We start from the raw sequence: 22,955 nt of genomic DNA, 5'->3' as shown, positions 1-22,955 counted from the left end.
ACTCTGATTGTCACAGCCACTGCAAGACACTAACACTGGCGCGCTATATAGGTACATCCAGAGTCAATTAATTTCTCACCTCAGTTTCCTATTCATAAAAATCTCATTAAAATGTTCAGCCACACTGATAAAAACCTGATTAATATTAATATTCCACTTCAGTATCTACAATGACCATCAGTATATAATCACTGCATATTTCAGGTGACCTGAGTGTACCCTGCATAGCCCTGTTAAGGAGCTGTTTGTTGTTTGTGTTCTTGTAAATGGGATGTCCGGTGTATTTAAAAAATGGCTTGTATACTTATTTTCGTATCACAAAACAATATGAAAACTGTAATATTAAATGGGAACACCTACCCAAGAATGCCTAGCTTGCATATATAATTACAGAAACAACTCAATCATGCACATATTACTTAAAAACTTTTTTAAAAAATTCTACATTGGCCCCAAAGCCTTCCTGATTTTCCTACGTATAGAAAATGATGCATAAGTTCAAAAGAAAAAGATTCTAGTATTTGCAGAGCAGCAAACATTTCATTTCAGGAATGTTTATCATTGAATGTTTGGGTAACCTGGACCGTCTTTTTCATCCCTCAGGTTTTCTTGTATTAGACTAATTAATCTAGCATTTTATCCAATGCACCCCACTCACTGGAAAATTTGGTTAGAAAAAGTTCTCATGGTGAAAACATTTGTTAGGCTCATTCTTTAAAGAAGTGCTGCTTGTTGTCTGTAGTTCATCTCTACCTGTATTTCAGCTGTAAAAAAACACTGTCACAGGGAAGACAGCTGTCAGGATTCAATTTAGTCTACTTAGCCTTTTACAAGGCCAAAATTAGCTTCACCTTGATTAACTTACTTTCTCCACAGACTACCTAATGGATCTATTCCAATTTACTCAGCCTTCAGATCACTTAAATGATCTGGAGATGTTATTTTCTTGTCTTAAATATGCAGAAGACTGAGAAGTTTGAATTTTTAAAGACCATTGCATTTCTTATGCCCCATCCATATGAAGCGTGGGACTTTTCCAACACAGTGCCAAAAGCCTCCTACAAACAGCTTCAGAAAAACCTTCAGTGTTTTTACACACAAAACCAAGGGAGGACTGAGGTTGCTCAGTGCTAGGCAGAATTCATCCTGCTTAATAATAACGAAGCAAAAGACAACCATAAATGAACCTGAGACTGATGACTTAGAAGGAATGCTATGCCACAAAAAACTTAGCTAGTTATCCAAGGCCCAGCACAAAGCATGCTGAAAGCATCCTCCCCTCACCTTGTGTTTAACAGGACTTGGAGCAGTAGTCCTTTATAGGGCAAAGGGACTTTAAAATGTTGTTTCCTACAATAACTGCACAAAAGGAAATTTTCTTTGACAAAAACAAAGCAACAGACCTTGTAAAGGGCAAAGAATGCACAAAAGATCATCAGAAAACATAATATGTGGCCAGATAACACCTGTAACCTACTAGCAGGTTTAAGTATTATCTTGTGTTAGAATTCAGACGTGAGGATTATGTAGTAGTTGGGGTTTTTTTTTTCCTTTCAAAGTTTGTCACTGATTATCCGTGCTGCCAGTATGGGACTTTTCTGAGTTATCTGTGAGATTGATTTAATTTAGATGGTGGAACTTTTTGCTTTTGAAAATAAAACTGAGTTTTACTGTTAAGACAGACGATTCTTTGGCCAAGGCCAACTGTATGAGGTTCAACAAGGTGCAGTGCCGGGTCCTGCACATGGGTCAGAACCACCCCAAGCAGCTCTACGGGCTGGGGGCAGAGTGGCTGGAAAGCTGCTTGGCAGGAAAGGACCTGAGGGTGCTGGTCGACAGCCGGCTGAACGTGAGCCAGCAGTGTGCCCAGGTGGCCAAGGCGGCCAACAGCATCCTGGCTTGTATCTGAAACAGTGTGGCCAGCAGGGCCAGGGCAGTGACTGTCCCCCTGCACTGGGCACTGGTGAGGCCCCACCTCGAATCCTGGGTTCAGTTTTGGGCCCCTCGCTACAGCAGGGACATGGAAGTGCTGGAGCGTGTCCAGAGATGGGCAACGGAGCTGGGGAAGGGTCTGCAGCACAAGTCTAATGAGGAGCAGCTGAGGGAACTGGGATGGTGTAGCCTGGACAAAAGGAGTGTGAGGGAGGACCTTATTGCTCTCTACAGCTCCCTGAAAGAAGGTTGTAGCAAGGTGGGGGACAGTCTCTTTTCCCAAATAAAAGGCAATAGGACAAGAGGAAATGGACTTAAGTTGTGCCAGGGGAGGTTTAGATTGGAGATTAAGAAAAAATTTCTTCCCTGAAAGGGCAGTCAAGCATTGGAAGGCTGCCCAGGGATGTAGTGGAATCACAGCTCCTGGAAGTGTTAAAAAAAAGCACAGATGTGGTGCTTAGGGACACAGTTTAGTGGTGGACTTGGCAGCCCTGGGTTAACTGTTGGACTTGATGATCTTAAGGGTCTTTTTCAACCTAAATAATTCTGATTCACTCCAGGTAAAGTTTCCCCAATGACCACAGTAGATATGCCCCTCCATGAGACCCTTGCTGCATTAGAACAGCAAAGTAAAAAATGGCAATATGAAGTGAAATTTAGACCCAGATAGACTTAAGAGATGTGTCCAAGGAGCACAGAAGCAAGTTAAAGAAAAGAGGAATTCTGACATTGGCCTGATACTGATGCTATGCCAAGAACATCAATTCCTTCTTAGATTAAATACAAATTACTTTTCACATACAAAAGGAAAATATTTCTCTAGCAATGAATGAACAAACTGAGAACTGCATGAAACCTGAAATCATGAAGATAAAAAGGAACTGGAGAGAGATGGGTTACAATTCAGAAACAGTTTTATCAATGTTTGGTCAGGAGAGGATTTTTGAAGTTTTTTCTCTTTCTGCACGTACAGTGATTTCCTGCTGTAATCTGTCTGTAAAAGCTGAGCATTTAGAGAAGCCTCAGCAGCAGCGTTCAGAGTCTCAGAGAACTCTAATGCCAGTAAGCATTTGCTAGAGGATCTGATGGAAAAAATATATGAACAGATAAGAGATTTGGAAATCGCGATTTTAAATTTGGTACTATTTTCAGTAGGCAAATCCACATTGATCTAAGTCTTGAGGAAAGTTACTATAATCCTTATGGCAATAAGAACATAATGAGTTTTAGAGAGGAAGGGAAGGGGACAGCTAAAGCTGAAAAAGTATTGAACACATGGCTTTACAGCCTGTCACGCGTGTCCTTAGTTCTGCTCTTTTTCTTGCACCCACACTCCATGACTCCCAGAAAATAGAATGGGATGCAAAAGGGAGGAACAAATTCCCCCTAATAGTGGCAATGTAGCATTCTAGCCCCAGACTAGCTAAAGTACAGGAGTAATCCAACTCGTTCAACAGCCTGAAATAGCTCAGCAGAGCACACAAGCCTAGGGGAAGGCTAGCTCACTATTGTTCCCACGTTAACATTGTATGTCAACCCTAAAATAATTCAGAAATGGTTAGTTAGTAAGAGAGGGGCTGTCTTTTTGGCTTCTCTGTCCCACTGAAGAATCAGCAAGTCCCATGTCAAAGACAGCTCCCTTGAGGTGGAGCACTCTTGATTGCCCCTTAGCTAATGCAGATAAAATGTTTCAGAGAAATTATAAATGACAGCTTTGAGGACAGATTAATTTCAGGCTCATTTTAAATCAGTGTTTTCCTACTTTATGCCTTTTTTTTTGGGAGGGGGAGGGAGGGAAGGAATGACTGCATTTCCAATTTGGTAATCAAGAAATTAACTCATAGGTTTACCAGAATTACTTTGTTTTCATTTTAAGCTTGTCTAGAGTTTTAAGCAGATTCATGCAGACAGAATAGGGGCATGCATATCACTGAAGTGCTGTAGACAAACACCACAGAACATTAGCAAACAAACACAAATCATGCGATCTCAGGGATCAGGGTACATTTCCCACCAAGCTGTGTGTATGAATTTGGAGCAGGTATTATTTGGTCATAGACAAATGGACTAGTCCCCTCGGCAACTGTCACTCAACAGTCCGTTGGACAGGCAGTGCCAAACTATCATAACTTCGGGAAAAAATAATTTGCAGATGAAAAATACCAAATACAGGCTTGATAGAGGGAGGGGGAGTCTGAGGGAGAGGGACTTTCATCTCCATAAAATGGAACACCTGTATAAACTGATTCCAGGTGAAATTTTAAGAATAATGACAATAATACTGATTGATATGACCTCACTGTTCAATTTACCCATGGAATTCTATCATCTCTTGTCTTCACTGTCATCTCTGGTCTTTTAAACTGTGTTTGTTCGGATCCTGATGCAGAATTATGGCTTTCATGGACAAATCAGCTGTCTCAAATCAGCACTGAGGGTATCAAATTAGTGATATTTGCAAAGAGGGTGCTCTCAGATTTCAGAGACAACAGATCACCTCAGTTGCTTACTGCAACATTCTTCTGGTACTTTCACTGTCAACATTCTGCTTATTTAGAGATATACTGATCCTAATTAGCTGATACATATACCTCTTCAGAATTATCTCTAATAAATCCTGGTAGCAAAACAAGAATATTGGCATTCTCTATCACAATTGCAGTCCCTGGCACTGGTCTCTGTGCTCTGCCTTTCAAAAGAAAGGGGTAGCATCTGCCTACTCACCACAATGCACTCTGCCTGGTGGGTGATACTGGTGGTACTGACCTTATTTTTCTTTCAGCAGCGACAGTCCTTTCCTACACTGGTACATCTCTTCCAAAACTTAGCCTCTCTGCTCTGTACCACAGTAAGCCCTTCTTGCTAAGGTCACAGCATTACTACTTTTTCCTGAAACATGCATATTACCTTACATTTCATAGTCCTTAAGCACTTAAGTTGCACCCACCTGTAAAGGAGAGAAAAGGTACCCAGCTGACAACAGCTTAGAAAAAACACAGAATCCACTTACAACCACCTCTGTTAAGGATTCAAGGTTTTTTAGAAAAGATTACAGCTGATATCCTTGCAGTCATTACAGCAGGGTGAGATATTCACCTTTGACTGTGACTTGAGCACTGCAAGATGCCTGTCCTGTGTTGTTTTCAGCCAGACAGGTATAAATGCCATCATCTTCTGGTAGGGCATCTTGGACAGTCAGTTTTGCAACTCCATCTTCAAAAGTGGAATGGGCATACTGAATTGGCTGGTCTGTAGACAGAAAGGAAGAGAATTGCCTTAATACATCGCCCACAAGTTTCAAAAGCAATTCCTGATTTCAGTGAAATATGGATGCCTAACACCAGCCAGTATATTAAAGTGCAGAGCCAAATCTTGCTCTCTAGCGCATGGCCCCTGCTCTCTAGTGACTACAAACAGCAGCATCCCCAGCACAAGCAGAATATGGTTGTCAGACAAATCTTGTCATTAGGTTCACTGGGTGCTATCTTGAGTAGCAGTGAGAGTGGTTTATCTTTGTATTTTGAGTAGATTCTCTTTCAGGTGGGTAAGAAAAGAAATGTCTTCTGTGTATGCTTCAGACGTTGTCTCCATCTTGTACTTTGCCTAAAACTAGATATTAGTGTTATTGTCTAGATGTGCAAAACCTATTGGGCATGGAGAAGCACTTGAAGTCCTCCATCAAGTACTTTGTAGTGGAAGACATTCCAAGAGAGACAGCAAAATCTATGATGGAGCCAAGAGGCTGATTTACACAGGCAGTCAACCTATACTACAGTATGCATAGTCTGGTAACAGAGGTACAGTCTGATCTATGGTGACATGATATTAAAGAAGAACTATTATTTTAAGAAACTGATTCCTTGAATTGGTTTGGAACATGCTTAAATGTTAGTGTAGACTGGTTAAAGTTGCCTTGCCATTGTTTCAGGAACTGTCATCAATCTCAGCCTTACTTTCTGAAATGCTGCTGCATTCTGTTTTCCCAGTATTAAATAGTTTCCACTACTGACTCATCATTGGTTGCTTTCCCAGTGTATGCAATGCTTAAGAGGGCCTGATATCTGTGCATAAACATCATGCTGGAAAAGGAAATTGGGGTCATCTGAGAGAAGAAGGTGAAAATGCAGAGAAATTGTGCAGAACTAAATCGAAGATATCTGTCACTTGGGAAATCATGGTCAAAAGGAAAGATCAAAATTGATTTCATTGTCAAAATTACTTTAAAAGATTACGACAAAGGCTCTGGGGTTTCTAAGAACCAGCTCTGCACTACGAACAGGATAAATTAAACGATGGGACAGATTTTTCTCTCATCTCTGATTTTCAACACTAACAAAATCAGAAGGCAGTCATTATCTATGCACCATCTATCTGCATATGTAATTTAACTCTGAAATACAAACACGTGCCAAAATCAGCACGATCCAATAATTACATGTATTATAAAATGTGGTGGTTGATCCTGTTTTTCTTTTTTTTTCTTATAAGTCATCTGTTTGTTAAGTTAACAAATTTTCTATTGTATGAAAAATGGGTGAACATTTAATCAACTGCCCAGAAGACTCCAATTTTAGAATAAATTCTCTCCACCATCTTCACAGGTCATATATTCTTATTACTTGTTCCTTTGAGCTCCCTTTCACTCAGTTACACATAGACTGTTGTAACTATTAGGTGCAATCACATATTTTTTGCATGTGGGAATAACATTACATTCAAATATGTACACGTACAGCTGAAAACCCAAGCAGACAAAGCTTTCTGTAAGAGGACATGGCACACTGGACTGCCTTCCTGGTCTGACTGTAGAATATCTAATCTAACAGGGATCCTGTCTGGGATTCTGACATTGAAACTATTAATGATGCTTAATGGTGCTATGATGATACCTATATCAGAAATATACTCAAGATAAAAGCTGCATCATCAAAAACAGAACAATGCCTTTTTATTTCTGTTGTAAATAAGCAAATGAATAGGGTAAGTGTTCTGTGTGGAAAAAGAAAATGTGCTCTCCTTCACCATGTCATCAACTTTTTTTCAGGCCATCCTCTTTTTCACTCCAGGCCCCAACAAAACTGTGACCATTTTTTAGCGCTGTTCACAAAGTAGTGCATTAATTTACAGAACAACCTTTTCATCAGACCCCAGAAAACAAACACAACTATATCAGCCCTGAGGAATAATGAGCAACAAGATTCTAAGTTATGTCCATTGTACTTATATTTTGATCTAATAAAAACAACTCTCCCAGTAGTGAAATGTTCCCTTCTCCAGAGGCAGAACAGTCAAATTTCCATGACAGCTTGGCAGCAGGAACAATAACAAAAAATACCTTCCTTCTGGCATGTTATGCCAGAAGAAAGGAAAGTTTACCCTGGCCCATTTATTAAAAGTGTTCTGGAGAGATCAGACAGCTATCCTAAAACCAAATGCTGCTCAAAGAATTGTGATGCTAAAGTCATGGTCATCCTGTTCTTACATTCAGCAGGAAGAGCTTCAATTCAACTTGGGGAAAAAAAACCACATGGAAAGCATCATGAAAAGGAAGATATTTAAAATACAGTCATATAGACCTTATTCCTGCAATTTAAAAAGAAGTTACCAATAAAGTATTTAAAGAAGCTAAAGTAAATTGGAGTTAGATACTGAAGTATTGTCACAGAGAGCACATGTGAGAAGTTATTTGTAAGGCTTTGGTGAGACCTGAACTAAAACACAAGAAGTTTACTTTCAGGGAATTTACCAGTAAATCTGTGCAAATTTAGAAAGAAACTTAAAATAAGGGGCAGAGTGAGAGCAACAGGACAAAAGAACCATCTTGAAGAAGTTGGAAAAATGCTTTAAATCATTAAAATAGGGATAAAATCTAAGAAAGAAACTGAAGATGATAGAGCCACAGGGAAGAGTAAGAGCTCAAGTAAGAACTACCTGACTGAACTGTGGAATTTATCTGTGCAGTGTCTATGAATATGGAAGGACAACATCCTCACAGATGTTAAGAAGTAATTACAGACAATGCATAGCATACATCACATATTTTTTGTCTTGGTTGACCTGAAAGAGAAGTCAATCTATATAATGACTTGGAAAATGTTTTATATTTGTGTTTAGTCACAGTGGGTAAAAATGCTCAGTATCTAAAATGGTACTTGTATGTAACATTGTACAGGAAGTTATTGCAAGCCTTTTAGTTCTAAGGTGGTGTGGATTCCTTGGAGATTGTGGGAAGGCAGACTGGACAGCATACAGGCGGTTCAGTATCAAGAGCTGGCCAGCCTAGGAGAGACTTCTGCTTTTTTTCTATTTTTTGTTTGTTTCTCAAAGCAGCCTTCTGTTCATGTTTCTGATGATATGAAAGCTTGGTCTTTACATTCATTATTTCACTGAAATATGCATACTTTTCTTACTATTTCTTTCAAAAATTAATTCTAGTTTGCTATCATTCTCATGCTTAGAAGACAATTTGCATTTGATATTTTCTTGTGAACTTCACACATCTTGTCCCATGTGATTTTTTTTTCTATGGAGTTCTGAAAAAGTGCACAGACTCAAGGCTTTTTCTGCTCTTCACACTACCCCAACAACGAGTAGGATGAGGGGGCACAAGAAGCTGGGAGGGGACAGAGCCAGGACAGCCGACCCCAATGGACCAAAGGGATAGTCCATACCATAAGATGTACGGACTCAGCATATGAAACTGGGGGAAGAAGAAGGAAGGGAGGGACACTTGGAGTGATGGTGTTTGTCTTCCCAAGTAACCGTTATGCATGATGGAGCCCTGCTTTACTGGAGATGGCTGGTCACCCGCCTCCCAATGGCATTCATTTGCTTGTGTGCACAGCTTTTGCTTTACCTATGAAATTGTTTTTAACTCAACCCACGAGTTTTCTCACTTTCACCCTTCCAATCCTCTCTCCCATCCCACAGGAGGGGAGGGGGGCAAGTGACTGTGTGGTGCTTAGTAGCTGGCTGGGGTTAAACCATGACATGCTTGGATGCAATATAAACATGGTTATACCTGAACAAGGGGAGTCTCATTTGAGATTAGTGAGAAGAAAGGTCAAATCAGAACAAACATCCTGAAAAAAGGCATGGAGGCACAATGCATACTGGAGGCCTACAGAAATATGTTGTTTATTGATCTCTAGGTTGTATTTTTCAGGAGACAGCCGTTTTCTGGTTAGCAAAACAGAACATGGTTACGTCAATGGAGAAGCTGTGTCTATGTCCAATGAACTGCAACACAAAGTAATTTGAAACAGGAAGATGCTCTGTATGTGGAAGACAACTGTGCATAACTACATTATTCAATGACTAAGGGAAACCTTCATGAGCAGGGGGTACCCTTGGAACATGAAGATGAAATTACACCCTATGCATCAGAGTTGCTCCTCCTGTGCTGCAAGACACAATTCTTACACAGCAAAACAGTGATTCTAATCAAATCTGCAAAGGAGGAACTGCAGAGTAGCCTTCAGACAGAGAAACAACTTATTTCCAGCAGAAGAGTGTCGGAGCCTTTACTCACATGTTTCATGTAGTAAATAAGGCAGTAGCCTTTCCGTTCTAGACATGGAGCTACTGGGAAGGGGAACAGACTGGGCTGTGGGAACATACCAATCTCAAGGGCATGGTTCGTTTGTCCTGCCACCTTTTTCAATTAACCCATTTACTCTGAACAGCTAAAGAGAAACAGAGATCATATGCAAACAATTAATTTTAAAAACAATTCTGGAGGAAATATCTTTGTGGCAAAGTATGCTGTTCTTTGTCTTTAAGTCACACACACATACACACAGATAGCCTGGGAGAGTCTGCAAAAAAATCAGTTGCCCTTCAGGAGTAGTAGAGGTGATCAACATTTAAGCTGAATAAATGTCTAGTGTTTAATAGATATGACTCTAAATGGAAAGAGATCTTAGACAAAGCATGTAGTCTCTGGATCTCTATAATAATTTGGAATCTAAGCAAAACACTGATGTTTGGGCCAAATATTAAGAGAGGACTGTAAGGGAAACGTGCATGTTCAGTTGTGTAATTAGGGCAGGGTTAATTATACAGTCTGATAAAAGAGAAAAATATTTTACTTATCCTCTTTTTTTAGTCAGCTTTGGGCAAGCATTAGAATCTCAAGGAACATATTTCTAGTAACGAAGCAAGCAGAAAAGCTGGATTTTAAGATCTTCAGGACATAGCTGCTAATACCAATTATGACCTGTTTGGCTGATGAAAGGATGGAATTGGTCATCGTTTTCCTTCCTACCGTAAAGAGTGATATACTGCACTTATTTTGCTTAGAACTTATTATGCCTGCAAGATCATGATGGCAACCCGTTATTCTCAGAGCAGAGGCTAGTGCCAAAGGAGCGGGGGTAGCACAAGGTTCAGCACACAGTAGCAACACAGCCTTTGTTGCAGCGTGGTGAAAAGCCGAGTGTAACAAAAAACCCCCCAAACCAGCTGCGTACAAGCTTGTCACCAGAGCCCCCTGCTGGACATACGGGAGAACTGCAGTAAGAGAAAAAATGCCCAAGAAAGCAACCATCCTTCGTGCGTGTTACACTGATTTTCTTCAAATATTCCAGTGGGTTGTATGACGGTGATTCAGAGTGCTTTGTGCGGTATTCACAGCCTTGCTACGGGTGGCATTCGAGTCTGCGGATGGAAACGTGTGCAAACATGTATTGCAGACCAGGGGGGTCCTTACCATTGAGGAGCCAGGTGATCTGAGGCACAGGTACGCCTGCTACACAGCACTGCAGCACGAAGTCTTGCCCTTCACTCACAGTGCATCCTTTCAAGACACTGGAAAAGCATGGAGCAACCTCTTGGACTTTAGGCCCTTCAAAACCAAAATGAAAACAGTTCATTTAACCCAAATTGACAAAATTATCTTTACCAATTACTGACTTTTTCTAGGTATGCTTAGGAGACATGGCTGAGCTAACCATAGTGAAATGTTTTACTGGGGAATAGAAATAATTTTGAGCGATGGACTGGTATGAAGAAAGGAATGGTTCCCCTATAAACTACATGGCATGCATTGCCAGCCCTCAAGCTATATCTTAGGTGGTGGCTTTTTATGCCAGAATCCACTATTTGCAGCCGGGCACTAGAAGTGTACACAACATGTTACCAGAGAGCTCAGCACAAATAGGAAGGGTAATCATTCTCTCTTCTTGTCTGTCTCCTAGTCCCTGTCCCAGATTTCCCCTGGCTGGCAGTGAAACAGAGTGACTTAAGGATGCAGTTTACAGGTCTCTCATGAGACAGAAAGAGAGGATCTTGGGTATCCTGGTTTAACCTCAGGCACAGCAAATAGAGTAATGTTGCATAAACATGATCATACCTCCAGGAAAAAGCCTAAAACCAGGTGAAAAGATTAGAATTGAGGACAGGATTTGCTAAGAGGACAACAAATCTTTCAACCAGACTAGCAAGACAGTGCCTTCAAGCTCAAAATAATTTGTCGTTGGGAGATGTACTTGAATTTATCAGAACACAATTCTCATTCCTTTCCCTTTTCTTATTTGCTTTACTGCACAGGATTGGTTTGTGCTTGCAAAACATTTCAGATACGCTGTGTTCTATAGAAATGCTAAGCAACTCCAAAGAAACGAAACGTAACAACAATAAAATCTTTGGCAACCTGCATTAAATACAAGCATTAATAGAAAACCTCAGTGGAGAACAGGTCTCCTGTGTATAAAACATTCAATGATACGGCTTTAGCTATACAAACAACAAAAACAAAAGGTCACAATGGAATCTGATGCAAAATGTGGCTTGCCAGCCATCCCACAGCACCTTATTCACAGAGCTAGGAATCAGAATTAGCCTGCATTGACAAGTTGTAATATAAATTTTGTAGCCACCACCCTCTGAAAGCTTAGAAAACCCCAGCCACAGTTTTCAAAGTGCAGCTCAGTGGGCTCACAAGAGCTTACTTACTTCTGACAGTTAACAACCAGCTGGTGGAAGTCTGACCTTTCGGGTTGAAAGCTGCACAGCTATAAGATCCACTGTGCCCCAAGCAGGCTTTCTTTAACCATAGGCAATGAATCCCATCTTCTTCAAATATTCGGACATCTTCTCCAGCTTTAATTGGTTCACCCTCTTTGAACCACTCCACATCTGGTTTTGGTTTCCCTGAAACTGGACAACGAGGTATTTGAATTTTCATGAACAGGTATTTCCCTTAGTGTAATTCCATTATTTGCTTTAGTATAAAATAGGTATTATTTACACACACATAATTATATAAACCTTAATGAGTAATTAATACACAAAACTATCTTCAAAAAGACAGTTTGATATTTCTGATCTTCCAAAACCTCTTGGCCAGTCTATCTTTTAAAATAAAAATATTTGGTAACTTGAAAAATCCCAAGCACCTCTATCTGAACATTGTTTCTCTAAAAGATACAGACAAAATGGATGTGATGAGATATTAGAGGAGGAAGGAAGAAATGTCTCCCCAGTCCTTCCTACCCTGCTAGACTGGTTTCCCAGAGCACCTAGCAGACCTTTGCAATCCACGGTACCTACCGCTAAGGTTGTTTATTCCGGGACTGTTCAGCTGGGAGAAGAGAAGGCTTGAGGGTGATCTCATCAATGTATATAAATATCTGAAGAGAGGGTGTAAAGAAGATGGAGCCAGGCTCTTTCCAGTGCTGTCCAGTGATAGGACCAGAGGCAATGAGCACAAACTGAAACACAGGAGGTTCTCTCTAAACATACATACTTCTTCACTGTGAGGGTTACTAATTACTGGCACAGATTGCCCAGAGAGGTTGTGGAGCCTCCCTCCCTGGAGATATTCAAAAGCCACCTTGACATAGCTCTGAACAACCTGCTGTAGGTGATGCTGCATGAGCAGGAGTGCTGAACCAGATGACCTCCAAAGGTCCCTTACAACCTCAAGCATTCTGTGATTCTGGGTATTTTTTTTTCCAGACTAGGGTCCAGATGTAGGCAAAGCAAGCAGCTTCCTAGGACAGTAAACTTTCAGGGAGCAGAAGCAAAACAGCTGTGGCTTCACTGCCTGCTTTGCCAGTGTCAGAGCTCTAGAGAACCAGATTTGGCTCTTAGTAATGCTGAAGGAGGTCTGGACTTCATAGGGCAGTTGCTATGATGAGCAAAGCGGAGAGGTTAGGAAAGAATGCCACAAAAAGTCTCCCATCCCATCCTTCACTTATTACAGCAAACAAGGCTTCCACCTTGCTGATGTTCCTTCCCAGCTCTACCCATTTCACTACAGCAAGAGTGCTCATGTCTGGAAGAAGTTACAGACGGTAAAAGAAGGCAGGAATATCCACAACAAAGAGATATGATATACTGCAGGAAAGGCTTCTGAATGGAGAAAATAGAAGGATAGGGGAGTGACTTATCAAGAAGAGGAACCCTAAGCTAGGAGCAGGATTTCACCTGATATAAATGACTATAAATAGGAAAACAAGGAATTCCTTGGGTTTTGGGGGGAGGGAAGGCAGTCCCTAAAATCCAGCTACAAATCCATAAAAAAAATTTGGAAGGGGGCAGGTTACTATTACACCCACAAATGGGGCAGAAAACTGAATGCCTGTTGCATACATCAGAAAGCAGGAAATGTCCTTTTTCTGTTAATTTTCTCCACTAGAATCTAGAAGTTATTATTCAGAAAAGATTCTATTTCCTGTTCAGCAGAGAAGGAGCATATTGGAATCCACAGACAATTAGTGCAGAACAGTGGAGGTGGGAGAACCTCCAAAAGCTGGGGATCAAAACCAAACAAGCCCTGAAGTGTCAAAGAACCTGGATGCTTTGTAGCAACTGTACAGACCCAGAAGCATTGCTGATCTGACAGCCTGGCAATCAGAAGCCTCCTTCAGGGTGTAATAACATTTCCATTGTCCATTGCAACCAGGAGGCAGAGAGAGCCTGTGAAAGCAACCTTGGTCACCCTTTGCAGAGAGCATTCTAGGGAAAGTTTCTCAGATTACTTATTAAAGTGCATTAGGGACATTCCACTGTACATTCCCTACAGATGCCTTGCCTTTGCAGACAAGAGTTTGTGCTTTGGGTGCAAAGCCAAACGAAAATGTATTTCAATAAGAACTGAATGATCTCCTTGGTTTCTGTGCAGTAGGGACTACACTTCCCTACCAAACAGGATCATGAATTAGTTAAACTTTGCAAAGTGATTGAGATGCTCTGATGAAAAGTAATCCATGTTCTTAGTACTCATATACCTAAAAAATAAACTATTCAAAAGATGTCAGGATCTTTGGAATATTTTCTCCCCTCCTTACTGTGTGGGCTTGTGAGATAAATTGTATTCTTTACTCACAATGCAAGAACTATCAAGAAATGAAATAAATAACCATGGTTTTGTTGTGATTTTTTTTTCCTCCAGAGACATAAAAACCAATTTCTCTTTCACTCATGGGAACACTTGGAAGTGTGAATGTTATTTTAAAAAATAGCAGAAAAACGCTTCAAAATTATTTTCTACTGAAATTCTAATTTAAAAAAATCTACTCCCTGGATTCTGCAAAATGCAGCTCCCATTACTCTTCTGAGAGATTAAAATCCAGTCAAATTCTGCAGAGCAAACTCTAAACCTCCCTTTTAATTACGACTTTATCATTTCAACCATTAAGAAGCATTCAGATCAGCATTGGGTTGACCAAATATGAGGAGTAAAAGTAGATGACACAAGGGAAATGCAGTGACTGATTGTAGTGTCGTATCTAATAATTTTTTTGGCTCAAGGGCAAAATATAACTAATTACAGTTCTAGAAAGTATACCATCCATTTTCTCTCTTGTGCCCTCATATAAGGAGCCCTAACACTACTGCCTAGAACGAGTGCCATTGACTACATCTGGGGAAACACCAGATGGGAGAAGAGATGGACGCTATGGCATGGGATGATCTGGAAATTTCAATGTGAAGAGTATTGTGGAAACAGCATGAGATTCTGCATCTATTTCCAAAATGCTTTAAGAGAAGGACATCTTGCAATGAAGGAGGAATTGCTTCCCCGCTTCCATACACAGAAGGGGAACTTGAATAACCCCATGGCTCTGATAACTTTCATCCCTTTACCTTTGCTCTTGAATTTGATCTCCTGGCCTTCTGATGCTTCCAGGCTCTGCGGACAGCTCTCAAACTGAGGGGGAATTCCCAGAGGCTCCCTCTTCTCCTCTGTTACAGCCTTCCGGGCTCCAGATTGATTTTCTGCTTCTCTGCTCCTTGAACTGACCTGCCCTGTCAGAGACAGGGTTTGTTGAGTTGACATCAGGGGCTGCACAGCTCTTTTCCTGTCTTCACCCTGTCTGACGAATGTAGCCTGGGGCTTTGCCTTTGGTTCTGGTTGCAGTTTGACAGCTTGTAGTGTGATGCTGCTTGAAGTTTTCTGCAAGACCTGAAATCCCTTTTTTCCTTCTTTAGGTTCTTGAGGAGATAGTGCATTGGCTTCTTGGAGCTGTCCCAGCTTACTGTCTTTGGCTTCTCTGGAGATATAAAAGGTCTCTTTCTTTGCTGACACCCTGTCTTTGGTTTCAACCATGAGTTCAGTGCTGCTGGATTTCAGCTCCTTAGCAATGCCATTGCTAGTTGCCTGTTTGAACTCTGAATTTTCAATGGCTTTAACAGCAAGTGTTGTTGGTTTTGGTGGCATGCTGAAGGAAAAGGATAAGTTTACAGATATATGACACTGTATAAATACTAATTATTATTATCAGCAATGATACAAATGTACAAGCCCTGAGCCAGAAGGTGAACTAATTAGCCTTTAGTTTCCTTCACGCTGATTAAGAACATGGATGAAAAAGGTGAAGGAGAAAGATTCATAAAAATGCCACCAGTGCTCAGACACTGTCTCAACTGAGGATTTTCTGGATATAAATCCACTGCTTAGATTTTAACATGTTTTGTGAGTCAGACACTAACCTTGCATATGCTACTTTAGACAGAGAGCAATTACGCGAGACCCTGGGATGACCATGATGTAACACTACTTCACGTTTTAATAAATTGAGGCCACGTATAATTGTAGCTCAAAACATCACATAAAATAGCTCTCTAAAGGAAAATGAAAATGTAAATTGTGCAGTGAATTTACTGTTTCTAATTATGGTGTCCTGTAATTCAGGTGATTTCAGAAGAGGACGGCTCAGGAAACTGGACTTCAGTCTAGGGGAGGGAGATGGGGGGGGTTGTCAAAAAAACCCAGAAAGTCAGTTAAATGGATGTAACAATATCATCTACGGTTTTATTAGGAAGAGTTTCTCAGAATTATGATGGATCTGCTGCTCAGCAGCACAAGAGGGCACAAGAGTAGCTGACTAATTGGAGACTTGAATCCGTTTCCTTCACTGAACCTGACTGCCCTGACCACTAAGCTATTACCTGTAGAGCACTGTGTCTGTCTCTCACACTTCCAAAGTATTATTCCAAGGCAGAATTGGAACATATTTGGAATATGGGAAGTAATTTCTAGCCCAGCTCTATTTTGCTATATTTAGTGCCACTGACTTATTCTCTCAGGGAGATTCAGGATATTTAGTGTAGTACTTTCTTCAGCCAGAGTTAAATGTACTAGGGAAATAATACCTATGAGATTTGCAGTTACAACTGCAAGTTTTTTACATTTTACATTACATCTCCCTCTCTTTTTTTTTTTTTTTGTTTTTTGTTTTATTTGGAATAAAAAAATGGAGGACGCAAAACTACTATGGTCATTTAACTTCAAAAATCTTGATAAAGTCCCAAAATATGATTTTTTGTTTGTTTCTTACTACTTTAAGCATACTTCTGTGTGTATTTTCAGACAACAGCAAAGACCATGGCTATACCACATTTTGCTTATGACAGCAAAGAACAATCAGCTCAGTACTGACAAGATGCATGCATTTTTTTGACTCCAAAAAGGAAATTTGACCAATTTGGTACAGAGTTTTTGTTCAGATTATATAATTATTTGGCTACATGGGAACAGTGAGCATAAATCCATCTAAATTTTGCTTTTCTGAAGCAGACTAGAACTCTGCATTTCATAGTGTTGCCACCAGTTCCACCAAGTATTTTGTAGGAGTCTACCAGGACAGCTGAATTTGGCAGTAAGAGAGAATTTCGTTCCAGCATTTTCTAACTTCTAAATACAGACTGACCCTCAAAAATTTATCACTTTGTGAAGAAAGCTCATGCTGTAAATGCCAAAATTAGTGCAAGTACTCCAGTAAAAACATACCATGGTGGCTGAGTGTATGTGTCAGTCTTATCTGGACCTGAAATCCAAAAAGAAAAAAAACAGGTAACTTATACATACAATTCTGTACAGTATTCCATAAATTTGAAATATTTTAAGCAAATAATATACTTAAGAACCTTCACTCTTCATATTTTCAATCCACAGAAGTCAAGCTTGTCTATCACCACACCTGAAATTTGATATGGACAACAGCAAGCTGCTCAGCTGAAACACAAAGAGGTCTTGGTGCCTTGAGAACTAAAGGTTCTGTGAACCTCAAAGACTCCTTGTTGGGGAAGAGAAGTAAGGAAGAGATTCCAACTGGGAGGCAGCTCATCAAATCTTATGGGAACTCCACACAGCTTGTAGAAGTGGAGAAAAACAAACCATCAGTACTACACCTGAGCATGCCCACAGTGAAAAACCAAATTAACAGTAGTCAAAACTCCCCAAACCTGAGCCCACCTGTAAACTTTTACCAACTCACTTGCTGTGTAGCAAGTGTTACCATGTTTAACGTGAATAACACAAAAGCTAATACCACATTTCTTCACTTTGCAAGACCACCAGGAAATCTGGGAACACTGCTGAGCTATATTGATTTGCCAAGGTACCTCACCAGCTGCATTGAAATAACTAAGCACATACCTGCCCATAGTCAGTCTCTTTTGTTCAGTCAGTCTCATATGTGTGTAATCCTCCATGCATTCTCCCAGACCTTGACAGTATTTGTTTCTCTTGGGGGCAGCATGAGATAATAAATAGTTGGAAGAACAGAAATACCACTCCAGATCGTGTACCAACCACATCTATCCACTTTTCCCTAGTTAACACTAAAGGATGCAGCTTGTTTTCTCCTGGTCAGATCAAAGTTACGTCTACGCTGTGGTCATCTGTGAGACTAGAAACTACAGTAGAAAGACATGTAATAATGAATTTGCAAGATAATGGATTTTGCAATTCATCAACAAATACTCCATAAAAATGCTTTCAGAGTCTGCCTCAGGGAAAAGACAAAAACATGTGATGGATGATATCCTGATTTCCACTGTGTTTTGCAAGTAAAAATCCACATCTACATGCTTGGACTTACCACACCATTCAGAGTGACCAAAAGAATCTATTTACACACACACACAAAAGTTGCAGTGAGAGAGGGAAATAACCCATTGACCTCACTTCAATAAACCTGTCAATAAACAGTAACAGAAATTCTCCACATAAAAATTAAAGCTGAAAAGAGACTGGATAAATGCAGAAGAGGAAGCTGAATAACTGCTAGTTACAGACAAGACAGTACCATGCAACCCTGTCTATCAAAAGAACATTTTCCCCCTCCCTCTCCACTATCGGAACCTGGGGGAAAAAATGTAGCTTTTGGAACAAAATTATCTATATATGAAATTGCATGGATTTAAAAGAAAATGTAGTAATTCTGAGCCACTTGATTGTCTGCTAGCATCTTGCGGCAACTCTTATGAGCTGATTTAATTGATAATGAAAGAATTAGGTATTATATATTGTGGTTAGGTAAGTGGAATCATCCGATTAGTCAAGTACATTGCAAGAGAGTGCCCTTTTTACTGACCTGTACTAATCCAAGAAAGAATGCCCGCATTATTCAGAGATGTAGTCAGCATCTGAAGCAAACATATACCACAACTGACTTTGTGACCCCAGTTCTGCAACATCTCTCAGGGCAGATGTACCCGTTACACAACAGAAAGCTCAACGCTTCAGGGAAGCAACAAAGGATCAAGTTTCATGTTTAAAAAAAGGCTTATTGAACAAAATGGCCCTTTCTATGAAACATCAGTTGAACAGGCAACCTGTAGGAGCTTCTACAATGGCTTCATCAGATTGGAACCTACAGATAAAATGTACAGCTTTAAGTTGTAAAGGCTAGTTGTGATTCTGAGGATCCAAAATGTAAATCCTCTTGTTATTTATATTCTTGATCGCTTACAGAGTGACAGCACTGATGTGAACCTAAAAATCTTGCCTCAAAAAATTCACTGCTGGGTGCGCATGTAGCCCATGGATCTTATGACTGCAGCTCAAGCCAGCAGCTGTTGACTTAATTATTTAATTGGGTCTAGTGACGGCTTAACCCACTGACTGAAAAAATTCCTCTTTAGTGTGGTTGCTGGAGGCTGTTATGATTTTGAGGCTGATGCAAAGGGCACCCTAAGAAGCATCAAAGTCCAAAATGAACTGTATATGATAATGCATATATGGAATAGAACAACCTAAACTATTTATACAAAAACACTTATTTCCTTTAACAGCAGTGAAATAGGCAGGGTTGGGAACTGAGAAACCTGAATTTTAACCTCATTAAGCTGTTTTTTCTCTCTTACAGTTTAGAGTAAGAGCCCCATTACTTACTTTCCTGGTTCTACAAATACAGATACAATTATGTTTCCCCAAAGGGAGCTGGTATAAATGTTCATCTGGTGTTGGTACTGAACAAATAAAAAAATAATTACTGATTATAATGACAAGTGCAAGGTTTCCATTCATTGAAATTAAAATCTATGTTCAAAACATATGGAGGCCAAAATCTCAGTAAAAGGGAAAAAAGTTGGTTTTAAAGAAAGTTTTAAAGCACTTGGATAAACAATGTTTTCAGCTGTAGCACACTCCAAGCTGTCACAGTATCATTTAATAAAAAAAGAGGAAGCTAACAGGAAAAGTGAATGCTTATACTAAGAATGCTACAAAAGGCATTTTAAAGGAATGTCTGTGGCTCATTTGTGCTCTCTCCTGTAAGATAGTTGCTGTACCTTGAACGGTGAGCTCTGCAGACACAGATGCCTTCCCAGCGCTGTTTACCACTGTGCATGTGTAAATTCCCGAATCAGCAAGCTGAGCATTTTGGATTTCCAAGAATTGGATGCCTGTTTTCTCAAACATGTTGAAACGCTCATTTTCTTGCAACTGAGTATCACCCTGCAAATATCACAAGACACCATGAGACTGCTTGCTATTGGTAAGAGAAGGGGAGCAAGAAATTTTCTGGTAAAACATCAGGTCGAAATGCCTTTCTCCTCTTCTAGCTAAATTCCTTCTATGAACAATACTCAGACAGCATAAACAAAAAACTGCATCCAAAAGTTCTGTAATTCATATCTGCAGAAGGCTGTTTTCCCCTGAATTTTGCCACCCACTCATCTCAGTTTGGTTTTGGCTTTTCATTATTTACTATATCCATATTTCTAGAAAAAAATCTTTTCACTGTATGTGGGCTCAAACCAGTTTTCTGTTCATGTTTGTTCCAGGAAGTCAAACATCACGCTTTTAAACAAACAATCCAAGTTGGGGAGTAGTTCTCTATCCCTCAATAGCTCCTTTATGCTGTATCACTTCAGACACTGGAAAAAAATTCTGCAACAGAGAACCTCATCTCTGGCCAGGTGGAGGTGGCAGAAGGCACTAGACATACATTATGAGAGGCATTACTGCAATGCTGGAGTTAAATCAAAAGGTGCAGCTTTGAGGCAGGAAGAAATGTGTGTAGTTCTATGCTCTCTGTTACACAGATTAGATATTCAGAAGAACATTTTTTGCCCTTAAATTCAGTGAAATAGTTGACTAAACTCATTTGTGAGCAAATCACTGCTTTTGCTTCAGCTCCAGCCATTAAAGATTAGTCCCTTGCTATCAGGCATAACAGCTTTTCCTATCCTAAGTTTAGGAAGGGCAAGCCTACGAATGTATGATTTGTAGGGCTTTGGTCAGTAATCTTTTGGGAAACATTATAGCGTTTTCAGACACTGTCAGTCCTGAAGTCTCTATCAATTTACTTCTATCTGGGTGCTGTAATTCCTATTTGAATAAAAAAAGCTATTTCATGTCAGGGGTTTGGTGGTGATACAGTAGAAGCTTCTGTTCTTCACAACTTAACAAGTAAGAAAAGGGGAAAAAACAATAAGCTAAGACATTTGCACAAAAGCAGATTCATTAGTTCCAAAACCTGCAATTTTAATTGTTTAGAAATCTTACATGCTGTGTGGAAGGTGACTGTATGTTGGTTCTGCATCAGCTGTATGTGGTCCAGCAGCCATGAAAGTTCATTTCCATGATGCTGAGGCAGAGTTGAAATACCTATCACTCCATCCTGACATGATCAACAGCATTGCAGGCCTGAGCTTGTTGCAGCTAGCCAACATGCATGATTACCTGTTAATCCACGCCTTATGAATAGGGATGCAAAACCACACTTCACAACAAAAATCTGCCAATAAAAATCTGACAAAGAGCAACAACACATTTGCACTTTACAGAGCATGTGCGTCATTAAAAGACAGCTTCATAGTGCTCAAAATAGGTAGTAAAATATTATTATGAATGCTTCACGAAAACCAGTTTAACCAAAAGTAATGGTTTGAGGATAAGTTCAAGAGAGTGGACTGACTATCTGCAGGCCAGCAATGGTATTATGACTACTGAATCTCAGAACAACACATATGGCTCTCCTTGTATGTAAAAAGTGGTTAAAGATCTTGTGTATGCTCAAAGGGAGAACTAGGACTTAAGTCTTCAATGCTTTTTTAACAGTCTAATGGATTTTGGATTTTAAATATTTCTCACTTATAAAGTTTTGTTTTGTTTTGTTTTTTTTTTTTTTTTTTTTTGGTAGATGGCAGATGCTTACATTTCCTAATTTTAATGCAGATCTGAAGTTGGTAGCTCAGGTCTCCTTTATTTTATGTCAGACATTTTTCTGCTACTACTGTTTTAGCAGAGGTCAGACTGAAACAGTTGAACTGTTGTTCATCTTCCTTGAATTATTTTTTTTAATTTGCTAAAAACAATCATGCATGCCAAAACCCAATCATATCTGTTATTTCCTAAACAGTTAATTTTCTTTTCAATTAAATTTCATTTCTTTGCAAACTTCATCTTCATTCTAATGGGCAGGTAAACCCCAATGTGAATGATACAGAAAAGGCAGTTTATGACTGAGACACTGACATGGAACTTGGGAAATACAGTTGTAATTTTCACAGCTGTCAGAGTCTCCTCTGTAACCACAGTCAAAGCATTAAATCCTTGAAGACCTTCTCTATAAAACAGAGGTGATGATATTCATGTTTTCTATCCCTTGTCTGTTTCTCTTGTCTGGTTAGTAAGGTCTTTGGGCACGTATGTCCCATACTCACTATTTTTATAATGGAACCTGGATCTTGTTTGGTGCTTTCAAAGTACTTTTTTACAAACATTTTCAATGAGATAGATAAGGGAGAAGTTATACTGAGAAGGAATGCTATTCTGTGAGTTTATTCAGCATAAAAATGAGGAAGAATATGGCTCTCCTTGCATGTAAATTCTTACCATGACAATTTGCAGTGGCATGTTCATTTAATCCTTTCAAATCACAAAATTTTAAAAGAGAAATCAAATGAGAAAGAAAACATTAATGTTTTTGGGAAATCATACCTTAAACCAAGTTACTTGAGGCTGAGGTCGTCCTGTTATTTTACATGAGAATCTGCCTGTTTGGCCTTCACGCACAACAACTCTATTCGGTTTTGTAGCAAACTTGGGTGGACTCTCTCCCCAGATGCTTGGCCTGTGCTCCACAGATGGAACAGTAAGTCTTCCCCTGGAAAGGCAATTTACATCCTGGTTTTACAGACGGAAGCTGTTGTGGTTAGAGCATACTTCAGGAAGCATTTCAGACCAATGATCTGCCAACAAGGGTATATAATTGGTGGTAACCAGGATTGTAGTTACACAACATTTTTTTTGGCCAGTGGAAGAAATGGAAATGCTGGTGATT

The 22,955-nt window shown here is 39.8% G+C and overlaps 1 protein-coding gene across 2 annotated transcripts in view; it reads right to left on the bottom strand.

Annotated features, from left to right (window-relative positions):
* MYLK (myosin light chain kinase) overlaps positions 1 to 22,955 on the bottom strand; it is a 216,717-nt gene that overhangs the window by 98,888 nt on the left and 94,874 nt on the right. For both annotated transcript variants that reach the window (XM_040602878.1, XM_040602877.1), the window contains exons 5-11: positions 22,613 to 22,778; positions 19,957 to 20,122; positions 17,171 to 17,207; positions 15,025 to 15,599; positions 11,887 to 12,090; positions 10,643 to 10,777; positions 5,029 to 5,181 (exon numbers count right to left, since the gene is read on the bottom strand). In XM_040602878.1, coding sequence (XP_040458812.1) covers positions 5,029 to 5,181; positions 10,643 to 10,777; positions 11,887 to 12,090; positions 15,025 to 15,599; positions 17,171 to 17,207; positions 19,957 to 20,122; positions 22,613 to 22,778 — 1,436 coding nt within the window. The remainder of the gene's footprint in view (positions 1 to 5,028; positions 5,182 to 10,642; positions 10,778 to 11,886; positions 12,091 to 15,024; positions 15,600 to 17,170; positions 17,208 to 19,956; positions 20,123 to 22,612; positions 22,779 to 22,955) is intronic.

The sequence above is a fragment of the Falco naumanni genome, chromosome 8, assembly GCF_017639655.2.
Source record: "Falco naumanni isolate bFalNau1 chromosome 8, bFalNau1.pat, whole genome shotgun sequence".
Taxonomy (NCBI): domain Eukaryota; kingdom Metazoa; phylum Chordata; class Aves; order Falconiformes; family Falconidae; genus Falco; species Falco naumanni.
The sequence above is the reverse complement of the archived record's forward strand: the minus strand, read 5'-3'. Positions and strand labels throughout refer to the sequence as shown.